Source organism: Hemicordylus capensis, chromosome 1 (assembly GCF_027244095.1).
Source record: "Hemicordylus capensis ecotype Gifberg chromosome 1, rHemCap1.1.pri, whole genome shotgun sequence".
Lineage (NCBI taxonomy): Eukaryota > Metazoa > Chordata > Lepidosauria > Squamata > Cordylidae > Hemicordylus > Hemicordylus capensis.
The window spans coordinates 303,792,234-303,811,452 of record NC_069657.1 but is presented as its reverse complement, the minus strand read 5'-3'; the positions used below and the strand labels follow the sequence as shown (position 1 = coordinate 303,811,452).

At 42.2% G+C, this 19,219-nt stretch overlaps 1 protein-coding gene across 3 annotated transcripts in view; it reads left to right on the top strand.

Annotated features, from left to right (window-relative positions):
• Positions 1-19,219, top strand: part of LMBRD1 (LMBR1 domain containing 1) — a 100,946-nt gene that overhangs the window by 22,579 nt on the left and 59,148 nt on the right. For all 3 annotated transcript variants that reach the window (XM_053286735.1, XM_053286734.1, XM_053286736.1), the window contains exons 4-5: positions 2,899-2,996; positions 5,500-5,567. In XM_053286735.1, coding sequence (XP_053142710.1) covers positions 2,899-2,996; positions 5,500-5,567 — 166 coding nt within the window. The remainder of the gene's footprint in view (positions 1-2,898; positions 2,997-5,499; positions 5,568-19,219) is intronic.

Sequence of the window (19,219 nt, the reverse complement as noted above, 5' to 3'; positions counted from 1 at the left end):
CTTCTAGCAGGTACTGATATTGTTTGGGAGGGGGGAATCTTTTCTGCTTTGGAAGCATTATGAAGATATCATTTTATATTAGATGTAAAGTTAAACTCTCTCCATTTTAATGAGAAACATTTTGCAGCATATAGATTTGATGATGTTGCAGAGTACCGCCTCCAGATGGTGGTAGTGATTCAAGTATAAGTCAAAAGTGTGGTGCTCTTTCTATTCTAAATTATTCAAATGAATAAGATAACTTTCAGTTGGGCGTTTGGTACTGAGCTGAGCCATGACTTAACGAAATGACTACTAAAATATACCAAGTTAGAAACCATACAAATGAGTTAACCTATTTGTATCATGGGAAGACTTGAGAGGTAACCTTTAGAACAGAAGAACAGCCCTGCTGGATCAGGCCCAAGGCCCATCCAGTCCAGCATCCTGTTACTCAGTGGCCCACCAGATGCCGCTGGGGAGCCTACAGGCAAGAGGTATGTGCATGCCCTCTCTTCTGCTGCTACTCCCCTGCAACTGGCATTGAGAAGCATTGTGCCCCTGAGGCTGGTGAAAAGCATTAAACCTGGCACCTTCTGCTTGCAAAACCAGTAATCTACTGAACCATGGCTGCTTTTCCATCTTTTTTTTCCAGTCACACTATTAAGGTGGTGGAGGGGGGAATCTATTGTGGTGAACGGTCCTCATGTACGATCTGATGTGCGCATGGGACTTGGCCAGTTATTTCAGTAGATGTGCTGTGCTGACAGATTCATCTGCAGGTATAGATCTGAGTCTTCAAGATGCAAAATGACTTAATGGCTTGAAGGTGGAAAGTATGTTTATTTGGTGCCTGTATGTAATTACTAAATTATGATGGGATCTACAAAATTATTCTATCTGTTGTAGAAACAATGTCTGCATTTTTGACTAGGAGAAGCTTGAGTTTTTAATGATTAAAACAAGTTGTAAAAACTAATCTGCCTACTTTCCTTTCACTATCCCTAGAACTGGACTAAATTAGGTCCAAATTTGTTAGACAGTTCAAAAGTTAGCCCTCTTGCGCCTCAAATATTCATGCATCCACCATCTTGAATTTGGGTGGATGACATCCTGAAATGTCCCTACAACTGTACCCAGTTTGGTTCATATTGGCCCAGGCTTTGCGTTGATAGGGGGACTGACTGTGTGTGTATGTGTGTGATCAATCTCAATGCTAGGTGATCTCATAAGCCTACTGGAAAGTAGGCTTAAAAAACTCCCTGCTTTTCTCAAATCATTTTGACAGTACTGGGTTTCTATGAGGTAAGTATGATTTTGAAAGAATATCTGGTAAAGAGAAAGCTAAATGACAGAGCAAGATATGCTTTGTTCCATTTCCATGTGTGAACCATAGCATAGTTATATCTGGGTTTCTTGTTTGTTCACCAGTGATTATTAAAAATGAATGCATTGAGACTTCAAACTTGACAAAGATCATACTGAAGCCTTGCTTTGTAACTTGTAATTTTTTTCAATAAGAAAATGTAAGTGGGAGGAAGATCTCTTTTGATAGCCTGATTCCTTCCTATTGCTGTTTTGGGGACAAACTCCTCATTCTTATTGCTTGCTGTTAGTGTAAAAGGACTGCTGCATTAACTACAGGGCTGCTGGTCTGTAATACTGACAGTTGGAGTAGTAGAATAGTTTTTTCTACTGTTCCTTAGTAGCATTTCACACTTATTAAGTGACACTACCTGCATTCTTACTGACCTTTAAGTACTTGTGCACAGAATAGTACAATAATAACACAGGTACAAAGTTTTTTCACATCTTAAGCTTTCTTGTTCAGACTTATTGACCTGGAATTCCAGAAGATGGGATTTACTCAGGTTACAAAGTAGCTTGTTGATGGTTGGTTGTAGAGAAGTTTCACTTACAGTTTTGGAAGTACATGTAAAAACATTTTCTCATGTTGATTCCTTGTTATCCTTGTGCCTCCCACCTTGTTTTCCAACCTGCTCACCTGTCTGTCTAAAAGTAGACTATAAACTCCACAGGACAGGGATCTGCCTCTTGCTTGTGTTGGTCTATAATGTATCATGTATATCAGTGGCCCTTAATAAATTAGCCCAAGATTTGACAACTCCCAGGTGCCATGATGCCTAGACTAGGATATTCAGAGAGAGTTGTTAAATTAAATATGTATTTGTCCCAGGCAGCCCTGTAGGCGCATGCACCGCTGCCAGTGGGGAAGTGGCGAGCATCACCTTTAAAAGTGAGTACAGCAGGTCCTTACCTGCTCTCTTCCTGCTGTGATGGTGCTCCCCCGAACAGCCCGCATATGGGGCCAGCACACACAGCCTCTGCACATGCACAGAAGCCATTTGCGTGGTCAGCATGTTGTTGCTCACCATGGAAATGGCGCCAAGACACAAATACCCACACGCGGGCTGTTGTGGGGTGCACCACTGCAGCAGGAAGCTGCATGGGGCAACAGAGAACAGGTAAGGATTTGCTGTACTCACTTTTAAAGGTGCTGTTTCTCTCCCACCCCCCACTCGGCTTCACCTTGTTTTGTGCACATCCCTATAGCCCTGTTTCAAGTATGTTACTTGTACAGGGGATGAATAGAAACCCATTTATGCACCCTACCTCCACAATGTCCATCACTAAGTCAGTTAACCTTGTCAAATGTCCATTGTCTAGCTCCTGAATGTTGAGGCTGATTCCTAAATCCAAATAAAACTTGTCAAGGTCTGAATTAACCACCTGCTTATGTGCCTTAAAGAGTGAAGCTAGAGAGCCCAATTTCATTAGACCTCTGTGCAGTGTTTATCAGTAGGCCGATACTGTAGTAATATAATATACGAAGTGCTAATTACATTTTAAAACAATGCTTCAGAATATAATTGTATCCTCATTTTCTTCCAATTGTAGCACTGTATTCCATCATATTGTTCTGTGTATTCTTGTGGATCCCCTTTGTCTACTTCTTCTTTGAGGAGAAAGATGAAGATGATGGAGACACCTTCTCGGTAAGATGTTTGCTTGTAGTAGTTCTGATTGTATGTCTGGATATATGATGAAGAAAAATGGTTCTCCTTTATTGAATGCTATCTGATGTTAAAAGTAAAATATACTACATTACATAGCTTGAAATGGATATACAGTAGGCAATTGCATGGACTTGTGACCTACTAGGACTGCTGCATGAGAGCAGATAAATAAATACAATATAAGCTTCTTAAATCCTTCTTTAAAATTAAATGACCACTTGAGATCTGTAGACATTGAGGTCATTCACACAATCAAAAACTGTGTTCTACCCGGGTTTGGGCTCCCAAAATTTGGTTGTATGGAAGCAAGGTGAGAGGAAAAGCTACCCAGGTTTTCCTCTTTCCTTGCTTCCACACAGCTGAAAACTAGGTGCGCACACAGCTCCCAAATGTGGGTAGAACAGTTTTTGATTGTGTGAATGACCTCACTGTGTTATATGACCAAAGGTCTGAAAGAAAAGATAAGCTCTTGCATTTATAAATTTTCATGGATTCATTGCTCTGACTGTACAGAAATTTTCATCAGTACTTCGCTGTTAGACACTTGCAGTGCCTAGAGGATAGCTGCTCCTTCTTCCTTCTGACCGCTCTGCCTCTTGAGGTAGCCAAAAAGGAAAACAAAAAGGAAAACAAATTTTTTTCTAATTCCCCACAAGTTTCAAGTTATAAAACAGCTAGAGAAAGCTGTTTACATTATTTCTCTAGAAGCCATATAAGTGACTGCAGTGTGTGTGCGTGCGTGTGGCTGCAGACTCGCTTTCTCTCTCTTGTAAATGTCTTTCGGATTGTAATCACAACACAAAATCCTACACACACCCGGGAGTAAACACTACTGAAAACAGTAAGACTTATCTTCGAGTAAACTTTGAATGGATTGGATTATTAGTGCCAAATAATGGGCATAAGCGGCCTTGTATATTGTGATTTTTGCCTCTGCCCACAAACAATTAATATTCTATCAATGTTGCAAGTACCAGCGTGCAATCCTATGCTCATTTACGTGGGAGAAAGCCCCAGTGGACTCTGGGGTTTAGTTGCGAGGAGAGACACAGGCTGAGTAGTGGTGGGGGATGAGGGGACAAAGACAGCAGATAGGCTACGCGCATACTTGAGAGCTCCTTCCAGTGATATGTGTCTCTTTGTGGCTTGCCTGTGGTGGGTCCTGATGGAGCCAGCCATCTTGCTTCTGTGCTGAGGCTACAGTGCTTGCTGCTGCACTTGTGTTCGCAGCCCGCCCCCCTTGGGGCCATCTAGTGCTATCATGGCAGACCAAGCCCTCTCCTTTGAGAACTTCCAAGCAGATGGTGGCACCCATTGAATGGGCCAAGCTGTTACTGCAGGTGGGATCCAGAAATGTGGGTATTGTAAAAAGCAGTGCTGGGAAAGGAGAGTGGGGTAGGTAGGCAGTCAGATTTGGAGGAGAAAATGGTCAGGGAAGGAAATTAAAGGATTATGCTCCCAAGGCTCGGACAGGAAAGGAGCTGACTGCCATACTAGTTGTGGGCAATGTACAGCTTCAATGTACAGGTTGTGGGCAGTGTATAGCTTCAAAAGTCCTGCACAGACTTGTTTAGCAGTACTGATGCATTTTTCATCCTCTTTGAGGATCAGTTGTGAAATAACAATCGATTGGGTCCCAGAGGGATATACAAAAACACTTTTCTGGCGTGCATTCTAAAGGCTGAAACTATGCAAATAGACTACAAAATCATTTAAATACAACTTCTTCAGTCCAAAAGAATGTTGCCAACCCTATTAAACCCCTGTTCAAAAAAGAAAAATCTTAAAACTGCTCTATCTAAGCCATTTTCCAACAGATCTTCACCCGATTTGCGGGGGTGGGGGGTTGTCTTGTCACCTAGTGCCTAATGGCTGGGTAGATTGGACAAATGTATTTGATTTTATAAGCAATCAAATGTTCAGGGCTTATAATGCTGGAATGTTGAAACTACTCACTGGAAAACTACTCACTGGAAACTACTCAATGGAAAGAAAATTGATGCCGTTTGATATGCTATCTTTATGAAACGGCATACCTGATTGGTAAATTGCAGAACTTTTGAGTAGTTCATACAAAATTAGTACTAAAAATGGTACTTTAAACTAAGGAAAGAGGTAGCTAATAGCTACTGTTTTAGAAAAAGCAGTTGTACTCGGCTTCTGTAATCCTCTGCTAACTGAGCAAAGAGATGTCTTTTTAAAAGTGGTGATTCTCTTTATTGAGCAGGGGAAGAGCAACTGGCCCTATCCAGCCCCATCACAACATCCCTCCTGTGGCTGTTTCTGGTGTCTGTCTTTTTCTTTTAGGTTGTGAGCCCTTTGAGGGCAGGGAGTTGGTTGGTTTGCTTGCCTTTTTTGTTTATACCTATGGAAACTACTTTGGGAACTTCTGTTGAAAAGTGGTATATAAATATTTGTCTTCATCATAGTAGTAGTGTGTTGAATTAGCAAGAAGACATAATCTGTTTATATACTTCTACAGCAAATCAAAACTGCATGCAAGTATACGCTAGGATTCCTTCTGGTCTGCACCATTCTTCTGGTAATTGGGTAAGTAGATCATGTACGTACACCAGAAAACTACTGCTTATCTCACGCCTGTCTCTTCATTCACTTCTAGTCCTTACTGAATTTCAGTGATTTTTCTTGTGTTTAAAGCACACGCGCATACACAACTTCCCTTGTCTAAAGATTCTTATTTCCTGTGCCGGAAGGCCAGGGCCAGATTAAGGGCAACTGATGCCCTAAGCACAGCCCAACAATGGTGCCCCCACCCCCCGCTCGACCCCCTCCATTGCTTAACTGACAAGACGTTAAGACTCAAGCAAATTACTTATACCTTAATATTTATTTAAATTTCAAAAAGTTTTCTTCTAGGTTTTTTAAGGTAAAACAAAACAGTTCCACTGCCTATAATTTCTTATAAATAGCCGCAACAAAAGGAATGATTGAGAAAAATATTTCATCCTCAAGCCATCATAACATACAACCATCTTTTATGTGAAGTTGTATCAATATTTTGTACTGCTCTTTACAGTAATCTTTTGCAAATCAATGACTTTTTACTTCAGATACATAGTTTAGTAGTTTCTCGAAACTTTAGTCACTCACTGAGCCAAAGAAAATGTTTTTATAACAATGCAGAGAAAAGTCGAACACGGCAGATAAAAACAATTACAAAAAATCGACTAAAGTTGAGTGTGGCAGTGAAATGCAAGGTGGCAAAATAAATGCAAGGTGACAATAAGGGAGGTGAAAAGAGAGTTTGAGGAACATTTAGCTAAAAGTATCAAGGGGAATAACAAGAACTTCTTTAAACTAGCCAACCCCGCACAGAGCATCTGTGTGCTCTTTGGGGCTAGTGGTTACCTCTCCCCCCACCTTCTGCCCCAGTCTCTGCTTCCGGGCCCAGCCGCCTCTCCTCCCCACCGCCACTTCTACACCTCCCCTTTCTTCCCCCCCTCCTGGGCCTTGCCTCCACGGCCGGGCCGGGCCCGCCATCTCTGGCCTCCACGGCCGGACCGCGGCAGCGGCAACCAATTCTCCTGGGTGTGCCTTAGCCAATCAGGTGCATCCTCAGCCCAGCCGATCAGTTGGGCGCAGGGATGCACATTCCAAGGCACACCCAAGAGAATTAATATAATAGATACATCAGAAGCAGGAAATCTGCCAGGGAGGCAGTTGGACTATTAGACAATGAGGGAGTGAAAGGGATTATTGAGGAGGATATTCAGGTTGCAAAGAAACTCAATGAGTTCTTTGTGTCCATCTTCATGGCAGAGGATAAAAAGCATATGCCTGTTCCTGAACCAGACTTTTCAGGGATGGAGGCCAAAGGACTGAGTCAGATAGAAGTGACAAGAGATGATGTTCTAAACTGTCTGGAAAAACTGAAAACTAACAAATTGCCAGGGCCAGATGGCATCCATCCAAGAGTCCTCAAATAACTCAAATGTGAAATTGCCGACCTCCTTGCCAAAATATATAACTTATCCCTGCAATCAGGCTCTGTACCGGAGGACTGGAAGGTAGAAATGTAACACTGATTTTCAAAAAGGGATCCAGTGGTGATCCAGGAAATTACAAGCCAGTTAGCTTAATGTCCGTTCCAGGCAAATTGATGGAATGCATCCTCAAGGAAAAAATTGTAAAGCACATAGAAGAACAGGCCGTGCTGGGAGTGCACCAGCATAGCTTCTGCAAAGGTAGATCTTGCCTCACCAACCTTTTGGGCTTCTTTGAGAGTGTCAACGAGTGTGTGGATCACGGTGATCCAGTTGACATAGTATACATGGACTTCCAAAAAGCTTTCGACAAAGTTCCTCATCAAAGTCTCCTGAGGAAACTTAGCAGTCATGGGATAAGGGGACAAGCACATGTGTGGATTGCTAACTGGTTGAAAGACAGGAAATGGAGGGTAGGGATAAATGGAGAGTTCACAATGGAGGTAAGTAAGAAGTGGGGTCCCCCAGGGATCTGTACTGGGACCGGTGCTTTTTAATTTATTCATAAATGATCTAGAAGCAGGGGTAAGCAGCGATGTGGCCAAATTTGCAGATGATACCAAATTCTTTTGGGTAGTGAAATCCAAAACAGATTGTGAGGAGCTCCAAAAGGATTTCTCTAAACTGGATGAGTGGGCGACAAAATGGCAAATACGCTTCAGTGTTGGCAAGTGTAAAGTGATGCACATTGGGACAAAAAACCCAACTTCAAGTATACACTGATGGGATCTGAGCTGTCGGTGACTTACCGAGATTGGGGTCTTGGGGTTGTGGTGCACAGCTCGTTGAAAGTGTTGACTCAGTGTGCGGCAGCTGTGGAAAAGGTCAACATCATGCTAGGGATCATTAGGAAGGGGATTGAAAATAAAACAGCTAATATTATAATGCCCTTATACAAAACTATGGTGCCGCCACACCTGGAGTACTGTGTACAATTCTGGTCACCACATCTAAAAAAGGACATGGTAGAACTGGAGAAGGTGCAGAAGAGGGCACCAAGATGATCAACCAAGATGATCAGGAGCCTAGAGCACCTTTCTTATTAGGCAAGGCTACAACACCTGGGACTTTTTAGTTTAGAAAAAAGACAACTGTGGGGAGACATTATAGAGGTCTATAAAATCATGCATGGAGTGGAGAAAGTGGATAGAGAGAAAATCTTCTCCCTCTCACATAACACTAGAACCAGGGGTCATCCCATGAAATTGATTGCCAGGAAATCTAGGACCAACAAATGGAAGTACTTTTTCACACAATGCATAATCAACTTGGGGAATTCTCTGCTACAAGATGTGGTGACAGCCAACAACCTGGATGGCTTCAAGAGGAGTTTGGATAACTTCCATGGAGGAGAGGTCTATCATCAGCTACTAGTTGGAGGGCTGTAGGCCACCTCCAGCCTCAAAGGCAGGATGCCTCTGAATCCCTGTTGTGGTGGAGTAACAGCAGGAGAGGGGGCATGCACTCAACTCCTGCTTGTAGGCTTCCAGTGGCATCTGGTGGGTCACTGTGTGAAACAGGATGCTGGACTAGATGTGTCTTGGGCCTGATCCACCAGGGCTGTTCTTATGTCCAGTGAAAGAGTTAAAAGGGCATGATAGTTAGGAGGAAAATTCTGTGGTGCCCCCCTTCCCTTGATGCCCTAAGCACGTGCTTGTTTTGCCTTATGGTTTATCGAGGGCTGTGGGAGGCCCATAGACCCAGTTCCAATCCTGCCTGGCTCATGCTTGCAGGTCCAGAAAAGACATTTCTCTTAAGGCTAGTTTCCTATATTTGTGGCCATTTCTTTCTCCACTCCACTCTCCTCCCTCCTTAGTTTGTGCAAGGGTGGGAAGGGAGCTGTATTTATTCCTCTAAATTTCAGTGCAAGAAATTTCTTTTTAACTCTAATTGGCCTCAGCGTGTTTTTCCCCCCCAGTTTGCCTCCCAGACTTGCTCATGGAACAGTCTCAGGCCAGCAAGCCTTTGTTCGGTTCTCTCTCCGAGGGGACTCATCATGACCCCAGAGGAAGGAGCCTTAACTAGCCACCCTCCTCCCAAACGCTACAAAACACAGCGTGGCCAGCTTCACTAATTCCCATCTCCACTATCCCAACCATTTTTGGCAGCAGAAAAGAGAGACCTGCCCGCAGCCCCCATAAAGGCGGCCAAGAAAACCAAGCACTGCAAGGAGGCGAGAAAAGCGCCCAAGAAAGAGTTCAAGAAGCCACCTTCCTTTGTGCGGCACACACAAATGGTTTGCCAACAAAGGAAACTGTGCTGCCTCCCAGCTACTTCAACAGACCATGTGACGGCTATAGATAGCTACAGTTGCCCTCCAGGTGCATCTGGGGCTTCTGACCCAGCTAGTCTCGGCAAAGTGATCTTGGTGCAGGTGGAACTGGAGAGGAAAGCTGGTCTTGTCGTAGCAAGCATGACTTGTTCCCTTAGCTAAGCAGGGTCCTCCCTGGCTGCATATGAATGGGAGACTAGAAATGTGAGCACTGTAAGATATTCCCCTTCAGGGGTTGGAACCACTCTGGGAAGAGCAGAAGGTTTCAAGTTCCCTCCCTGGCTTCTCCAAGATAGGGCTGAGAGAGATTCTTGCCTGCAACCCTGGAGAAGCTAGTGCCAGTCTGTGCAGACAATACTGAGCTAGATAGAACAATGGTCTGACTCAGTTTATAGCTGCCTACCTATGTCCCACCCCCGGTGCCTAACCCGTCTGGTCTGCTAATGGACAGCTCTGTGCCGCTTATCCAGCCTACTTACTCAACAGGCGACATTAAAAACTGGTCAACCTCACAAGCCAGCTGAGCCTCCACAGACCAGGGATAATTTATTTATTTATTAGAAACATTTAATATACCACCCACTCTGAAGACTCCCGGTGGTGTACAAAAACATGTAAACAAGGCAACATTAAAAATTGCATTCTAAATTAAAAACTAAAGTAACTAACAAAAAACAAACTACAGGGCAAAAGTCTGGCGAAAAAGAAAAGTCTTCAATAAAGATTTGAAGATCAGTAAGGAGGGGGCTAAATGAATCTGAATGGGAAGAGAGTTCAAAAGAAGTGGGGCAGCAACCGAAAAAGTCCTTTCGCAGGTCCGAGAGCCCTGAACCTCTCAGAAATCAGGGACTGACAAAAGGACCATCTCAGATGACCCCATCTAAAAAAAGGTTCACATCCAACTGTTGGCCGGTACGAGGGCTGAATTATGTCAGTGCCAATGTTCCTCCGCAGGGACCGCGCCCCTCTTTTACACCTGAAATGGCTAACTAGCTGAGGGAATTTATAGCTAAGGAGTGTTTGGCCCTCTGCTGTTCTACTGCACCTGGCAATGTTCCCATCCTGCCCGAAGTGCCTCAGCCTCCTCCTAGGGTCCCTAAAAGGCCTAGTAATGCCAGGGAGTGCATGTCCTCCTCTTCTCCAGATACCAGTCCCATTAGAAAAGCCATTTCAGCTATTGAGGGGGGACGTTTTATCCCTGCTACAATGGGACGCAGGCACAAAAAGGCATACCACTCTTCTGAAGATCCAATTTCTCCCGCCTAAGTATCCTGCCCCCGCCGCTCCTGCTCTCCTTTCCACAGTACCCATAATCATTGTACCTGCCTTACCTCAGCCTGCCCCCATTATTCCTCAGCTGTCACCCTCTCTACCACACATCCTTCCTCCCTCTGTGCCACTTATTTCTACACCCACCCCATGTGTTCAGCAGACTGGTCCTTCCACTCTACCAGTACGCCCACATAGGCCTAATCCAGCCATCCCAGTATCTGATTCCGAATCCTCTTATTCTGGGCCTTTTGGCCATACAGATTCTGATAAGGCGGATGGGCAGTTATCTGAGGAAGAGGTTGCCTAATTGGTACCTATATCTTCCCGCTTATTTTCATCTTCTGGTTTTGAGGTACTACTGACTAAGGCTAAGAGGGCTATTCATGACATTAGCCCACTAGATGAGCCCCAAACAAACATGGCTTTTCCGGGCACAGCACTCGCTTTCCAAAAAGGCTGTGTACGGCCATGGCACTGCTCCCAGCAGCCGACACCATGTGTAAGGATCTGCTTACCTGGTTTTTAAAGGAACAGATCCCCTAGCCAGTTAGCACATCCCTAATGGCATTGTACTGAGTGGGTCTTTAAAATGAGCTGCCTCTAATTCTGTTGTTCACTCTTTACTACAGGGTCTTTACTGAAAGCCTTCTAACCACAAATCTGATAAATGTGGATGAGTAATGAGATGGTAATCTTCTTAACATGATGGTGGTTTCTCAAATTAGCTTACGCATAGCAGCCTACATTCTGGGAAGACTATTGATGCTGCTGTGTTAGTTTGATGCTGTGCTTCCACTGGCACTCAACTGGCACTCAAGAAGTCCAGAGCCTGTGTATCCATTGTGCTGTGTAGACTAACTTTCAAAGATTGTTACAAGTTTATTTTAGGGTTGGCACGTTACTGTGCCACTGTTGTGATGGAAGTGTTCTGAGATATGGACTAGTGTAGTTCTGTGACAAAGTCAGGCTCCCTACTCTTTAACAGAAGTGGCTCCAACTCAGTATAAACTGTGTGGGTGACACAGCTGTTCTTTGAGCAGATTGTCAGCTAAAATGCTTGCTTTCAGTGCCATACAGATGCATGTTCTTTTTGGCTGCCTGATTGCTCCTGAACAATTCAAATGTGTTGGGATACTATAACAATGGAAAGTGCAACTTCATTGAACATGCTAGGACAAATCTTAGCATATCTTATTTTTGCCTCTTAGTGAATATTTGACTGACTGAAGATATTCAGAAGGATAGCATCAAAATTAACAGACATTTTAAAAACCTTTAGATGAAATATCTGTTCACTAGGATCATTCATGTTGAAATATCCATTTGTGCAATGGAACAAGAGTCAACAGATACCCATGTTTTAATCTCTGCCTGGTCTCCATTTTATTTATTTATTTATTTGATTTCTATATCGCCCTTCCAAAAATGGCTCAGTGTGGTTTACATAGAGAAATAACATAAATAAGATGGATCCCTGTCCCCAAAGGGCTCACAATCTAAAAAGAAACACGATAGATACCAGCAATAGTCACTGGAGGTTCTGTGCTGGGGTAGATAGAGCCAGTTACTCTCCCCCTGCTAAGTAAAGAGAATCTCCACATTAAAAGGTGCCTCTTTGTTTATGCAGGGGTTATGCTTTTAAAATGAGAACACGATCCTTAAAAATATCCTGTTCGTAGATAGGTAGATTGTGGCCAGATCTAGAGAATATACATAGCTGATGGAGCACATGCCCTTTCTTAAACAGGAGATGCAGTGCTGTATCACAACCTTTGAAACTTTCCTTAGTTTCAAAACCCTGTGCCACTTGTACACTCTTCTAATATATGTTTGGTACCTTGATTCACTATTTTGTCAAATAGCTCTCCATAGAACAATGTAAACAGTGTACATCTGTAGATATTATTATTTATTTATTTTACATTTTATATCCCGCTCTTCCTCCAAGGATCCCAGAGCAGTGTACTACATACTTAGGTTTCTCCTCACAGCAACACAGTGAAGTAAGTTAGGCTGAGGGAGAAGTGACCGGCCCAGAGTCACCCAGCAAGTATCATGGCTGAATGGGGATTTGAACTCGGGTCTCCCTGGTCCTAGTCCAGAACCCGTACCATTTTATAAAGCACTACTTAAACTGTATTAACACCAAATTGCCATGAGACCTAACTCAAATGTCTTGTTTCTTTGAGTCAGACCTGCTCAACTTAGGGCCCCCCCAGCTGTTTTTGAACCACAACTCCCATAATTCCCAGCCACAGTGACCAATAGCCAGGGATTATGGGAATTGTAGGCAACGTCTGCAGGAGGGCCAAAGTTGAGCAGCCCTGCTCTAAGTGCTCTTCAATTTGGCACAAGCTATGTTAATGTTCACCTTGTCCAAAAGTTTATTAGCAACAATAAATTGTTCATACTGACTTAGTCTGATAAAGACGAACTCCCAGTCTTTTCACCAGGGTCTCCCACTGCATGAGTGGGAAGGGGAAAACTTTGGCAATCTGTCCTTCACTCCACAGCTGCCCATGTCTCCTGAAACTGTCTCCTGACCTTCTGCCACTGTCCCTACTCTTGGTTGGCTTTATTTAGTTAGTTACCCTATTTCTATACCACCTAATATGTGCATCCCTAGGCAGTGCACATAAATTAAAATTTAAACAAGATATAAAATCAAAATTAATTAAAAGCCTGAGAAAACAGATGTGTCTTAAGGGTCTTTTTAAAAACAGCCAGAGAGAGAGATACTGATTTTAACAGAGAGTGCATTCCAGAGTTCCAGGCCAGCCACAGAGGCCTAGTCCCAAGTAGCCACCAAACAAGCCAGTGAAAGCTGTTACTTTACCTCCGCAGATGATCTTCATAAGCAGAAGGATTCATGACAAAGGAGGCATACTCTCAAATACCCTGTACCCAAGCAATTCAGGGCTTTAATAATCAGCACTTTGTATTTTTCTCAGAAACATATTGGCAGCCAGTGCAGTTCTTAAGATTATGTTATGGTTTCTTCAGGTTATCCCAGAGAACAGTCTGGCTACCGCAGTCTGCATCAACTGTAGTTTCCGGACTACTCACAAAGGCAGCCCCATGTAAAGTGTATTACAGTAGTCAAGCCTAGAGGTTAACAGGATATGTACTACTGTTTAGCTCCAGAAAAAGTGCTCCTAGCCACTGCTTCATCCTGAGAAATCAGAGAGTGTTAGATCCAGGACCACTCGCAAACTACACACTTGTTCTTTCTGGGGGCATGTAACCTCATCCAGAACAGCCAGATCTAAACCATCTCTCGAGTTCTGACCACCGCCCACCCCCACAGTCAGTAAAGGTAAAGTGTGCCATCAAGTTGATTTCGACTCCTGGCGCCCACAGAGCTCTGTGGTTTTCTTTGGTAGAATACAGGGAGGGTTCACCATTGCCTCCTCCTGTGCAGTATCTTATTTGGATTCAGCTTGAGGTTTCCCCCTCATTCAGCCCGTTACTGCCCCCAGACAGGCATTTAGGGAAGTTACAGGAAGCCATACATACGGGACGAGGTTGGAGACAGGTCTATAACTGGCTAACTGTGGGATCCAGTGCAAGTTTCTTCAAGTAAGGCAAGGAGGCATCCTTCCCTGCCTCAGAGAAGCATTTGAGGGATGCTTCTCAGACCCTCTCTGATAGTATTGTTGGCAGATGAAATGAGCCAATTTGGATGAGGGTCAAGAGAACAGGTGGTAAGACATACAGTCTGAAGCAGCTTGTCTACATCCTCAGCCCTCAGAAACTTAAAGTGATCAAACTGATTCCATAAGAAGAGTTGCTAGGCACCTCCCTAGTAGACTCTGCAATGAATGTGGAATCTAGTTTGGCCAAAATTCGAGAGATTTTATCTTCAAAAAAGTTTAAAATGTTACAGCAGTGATCAAAGGTTCCAAATTCGGGTTCAAGGGGAGGGGCCATGTGCCAGCCCTCTCACAACTCTAGATAACTCTGCTGGACTTGAATGGGCAGAAGCAATGCGGGCAGAAAAAAACCGCTTCTTTGCCACCTGTATTGTCAGAGCATAGATCTTCAAATGTGCTTTGTTTTGTAATCTGCTTGATTTGCATCAAATCTTCCTCCACTTGTGTTCTAGTCTCTTACCTTGCTGCTTCAGCTATCATAATTCTTCAGAATACCACAGTGCTAATTCTGAAGCAGAAGACATTTGGGAATGATTGTGTCAACTGCTCTAGTGAGTTGGTTATTCCATGTTTGCACCAGAGCATCGACAGAATCATCGGCAGAGTCAACTTGAAGCCCTTCGTAGTAGTAGTAGTAGTCGTTGTCGTCGTCGTCGTCTTTGGTCAGAGAGCAGATACAATAACAAGGTTTACACACACTGCATAATAATACATTGCTTCACCAACAAAATATATTCTTATCCCACCATCTGTTCCCTCTAGTGGTACTACTACTTTGAAGGGCTTCCAGTTGATTCTGTCGATGCTCTGGTGCAAACATGGAATAACCAACTCACTAGAGCAGTTGACACAATCATTCTCAAGTGCCACAAGTTAATGGATAATACCTGTAACTTACACATTAAAAGGCTGGATCAAAAAGGTGGTGCCTGATCTTGCAAACAGCTACATAGAATTTGGCCACCTTGTGACTAAATTGCTGTATTCTGGTTTGAAAGTAGATAAGTAAGATAAAATTCTTCAGTGTGGCAAGAAAACGACTGTAAAACAGGGGTATGAGAATCAGGGTGGATAAAAATCAATGATTTTTTTTAAAAAATCAAAAAAATCAATTTTTTTTGATTTAAATCAGATTTTTTTGATTTAAATCAGATTTTTTAAAATAAAATGCTTTTTGAGGAGAATATATTACCATCCAAAGGTTATTCCATCATGAAATAAAGATTAGTTTTTTAATTATGTAGAATAAGGCTGTATATGTTTAATTTTTTTGGTAAATAAATTCCATTAATCCATTTACAATGTCATGCTCTTCCAGAGGTTTTTGTAAGATTATTGGGCAGTTTCTCTGCCTACAAGATATTATCACAGATGCTTGGTTTACTTTTGCAGTTCTCAAAACTGAATTTGACTCAGCAGAGATCACATGCCTCTTCTTCACAGCAAAAATGTTATGACATGAACAGAGTTGAGAAAAAGACCTTAATCCTATTGTTCTACAAACCTATGAATACAGAATCAACCCCTTCAGTGCTAAGTTTCAAGAAGTTCAGTGATATAGAATAGAAACAATATTTTTCTGATTGTTTGGAGTGGAATAGATCTGCACAAGAAGAAAGTGAAACTAAGTGTGAGGAGGGAGGGGCAAGCAGACAAGCAGTACAAAATGAAAGTGAAACTTTCTGAGCACAATACTGCATAGCCACAGACAGACAAGTCTTTGGATCTTTTTGTGTGTATGACCTGAGGTTTATCACATTCTTTCCTTGGAGGAAAAAACCTATAATGGCAGCAGGCCGTAAAAGAGACCCAGTTTGGCAATATTTTAATAAAGTTCCTTTACCTATCGGTAAGGCAGGCATGCGTGCAAAATGCAAACACTGCAACAAAGAAATGCAAGGCCTGGTGGCCCGAATGAGGCAACATCATGAGAAGTTCTGTGATGAAGATGACCAAAGAAACACATTTGAACAGGCAGGAGCTTCAGGTTGGTAAACATTTTTATTGAATCATATAATATTTCTAAAGACTGCCTTGAACTGTCATGTTTGAGCAAAATTATATTTCTTATTATTACTGCATGTTACTGTCATTTGGTACAGTTATGAAGAAAAGCAAATATTCCTTTTGGGGCAGTGCTGTGTACAATAAGCAGAAATTGTATAAACAATAAAATAACAGCATTGATTTTTTTGTTTAGGGGAATTCATGGATTCTGGAAACTATCCACCTTCAAGATCACCATCCTCCTGTTCTACAGTTTCAGAGTTATCCATCCAGGATAGTGCTTCATTAGCATCATCATCAGACACCCACAGCCACATATCGCTATCACCTAAAAGAAAGAAAAAATCCTTCCCTCCTGGAACCACCATAGATAAGTTTGTGATAAAAACGAGCAGATTAGAAAAAGAGTTAATTGATGAAAAAATTGCCCGGTTTGTTTATGCAACGAACTCTTCTTTCCGTCTGACTGAGAACCCACATTTCATTAATATGGTTCAGTCACTGAGACCAGGATACAGTCCACCCAGCAGAGCAGATGTTGCAGGGAAACTGCTGGATAAAGTGTATGACAGAGAAATGGAGCAATGTGCAACAGCTCTGGAGGGTAGAATTGTTAACCTAAGTATTGATGGGTGGAGTAATGTCCAAAATGATCCTATTGTATGTGCTTGTATAACAACAGAAGAAGGGAAAGTCTTCCTTGCACAAACAATTGATACGTCAGGAAATGCACACACAGCAGAATACTTACAAGAAGTGGCAGTAAAAGCTATAATAACATGTGAACAAAAATTCAAATGTCTAGTACGCAGTTTGGTCACAGACAATGCTGCAAGTGTATCCAAGATGAGAAGAAATTTAGAAGAGCAGGAAGGGAATACAAAGCTAATAACATATGGTTGCAGTGCTCATTTGCTGCACCTCTTAGCCAAAGACTTAAGTGTTCCAGAAATAAAGACTAATGTTGTTGAAATTGCTAAATACTTCCGTAACAATCACTTTGCTGCTGCAGCTCTGAAGAGGATGGGTGGAACCAAGCTAACGCTCCCACAAGATGTTAGATGGAACTCTGTGATGGACTGTTTTGAGCAGTATATCAAGAACTGGCCTATTCTGATGACAGTTTGTGAACAAAATCGAGATAAAATAGATGGCACTGTCACGGCCAAAATCCTCAACATTGGGCTTAAGAGAAATGTTGAACATATGCTGAGCATCCTGAAACCCATCTCTGAATCTTTAAACAAAATACAGAAAAATAGCTGTTTTATTGCTGATGCTGTTGAAATTTGGAAGGAACTGAGTGAACACTTAAAAACAGAACTACACATGGACAGAATTAAATTACAAGCATTAAAAAAACAAATGGGACAAGTACTGTCTCCAGCTCATTTTTTGGCAAATATTGTCAATATCCAGTACCAGGGTCAAAACTTAAGTGCTGAGGAAGAGGAGTTAGCTATGACATGGGTATCCAGCAATCATCCATCTGTAATGCCAACTATAATAAACTTCAAAGCTAAGGGGGAACCATTCAAGAAATATATGTTTGCTGAAGATATTTTAAAGAAAGTCACACCAGTGAACTGGTGGAAGTCACTTAAGCACTTGGATTTAGAGACTGTTCAAGTAATGATTTCACTTTTAACAGCAGTAGCTTCTTCTGCAGGCATTGAAAGAATATTCTCTTCCTTTGGACTCATTCATTCTAAATTGAGAAATCGTTTGGGACCCGATAAAGCAGGAAAGCTTGTTTTTCTTTTCCAGATTATGAACAAAGAAGAAGATGAAGATGACGAGTGAGCTACAGAGGACAGTATTTAAGTTTTTCATGTGTAGGCTGGGCTGACAGTCTAGGTTTCTTAAAATATATATATTTTGTTTAGCCAAATTAGTTAACAAACATGGATGTTTGTTTAAGCAAATAACATATGCTGTAATGTTATTGTTTCAGTTGAATAAATCTATTTAAATTGTTATTATTAAGGTAATGATTATTTTTCTCCTTCCTAAGTACAACAGAAAAGTTGTCCAAATATGAATGATTAACCTATTAAACTGGGGATAAAAAAACTAATATGAAAAGTTGTTGTTCTAAAAATCTTCATCTACTTGCATATTAAAGTTATACCAGCAAGAATTAGTCTTTATGTAGAAAACTATGATTTAAATCAAGCCTTACTGACTAGTGATTTAAATCGTGAATTAAATCAGTTTGATTTAAATCAAATCCACCCTGAAGAATGTTTCAAGATTTCTTGGAATCCTATTGGATCTAGTAACCACCTCTGGCCGACGAGCTTAATAGGTCCTTCACCCCTGCAGAGGTTGGTAGCGTCTGCAAATCCTACCTTAAACAGATAGTTGTCCATCTATGACAATGGGGGAAAAACAGAAGTCCCCACCCACGGACCACCCCCCCCCCCGATCAGATCAAAAGAACAAATCAAGTGTGTGACTAGCATCACGCGTCTGTCCCGAGACCACTTGGGATAATCTCATAGTTGTCATGGCGGCTATAACTCCTGATCCACTCTGGACAACCTGGTCCCAAAGTGAACATTGAAGTCCCCCATTACCAACAATCTTAGTGACTCCAGCACCAACTTCGGAACCAGATCCATCAGCTCATTTAGGGACTTGGTTGGGGCAGCGGAGTGATCAGTATACCAATAGGAGTTCCAGTCTGACTACTTATTTGACTTATTATAAGCCATGTGACCTGTCATAATATATGGAATCAACATTTTAAAACTCTATTTGGGACAAACCTCTTTCTGCATCAAATTAACTGTTTTTACTCTGTACAGGAGTTTGCTTAATTTTGTATTGTAATTTAACTTCAATCTCATAACCATCCTAGTACTATAATAATCTTTAAGCCATGTTCTAGTGCAGATGTTCCCAACCTGGGGTACTCCAGATATTGCTGAACTACAACTCCTATCATCCCCAGCTACAACTTAATATGTCTGGGGATGATGGGAGTTGTAG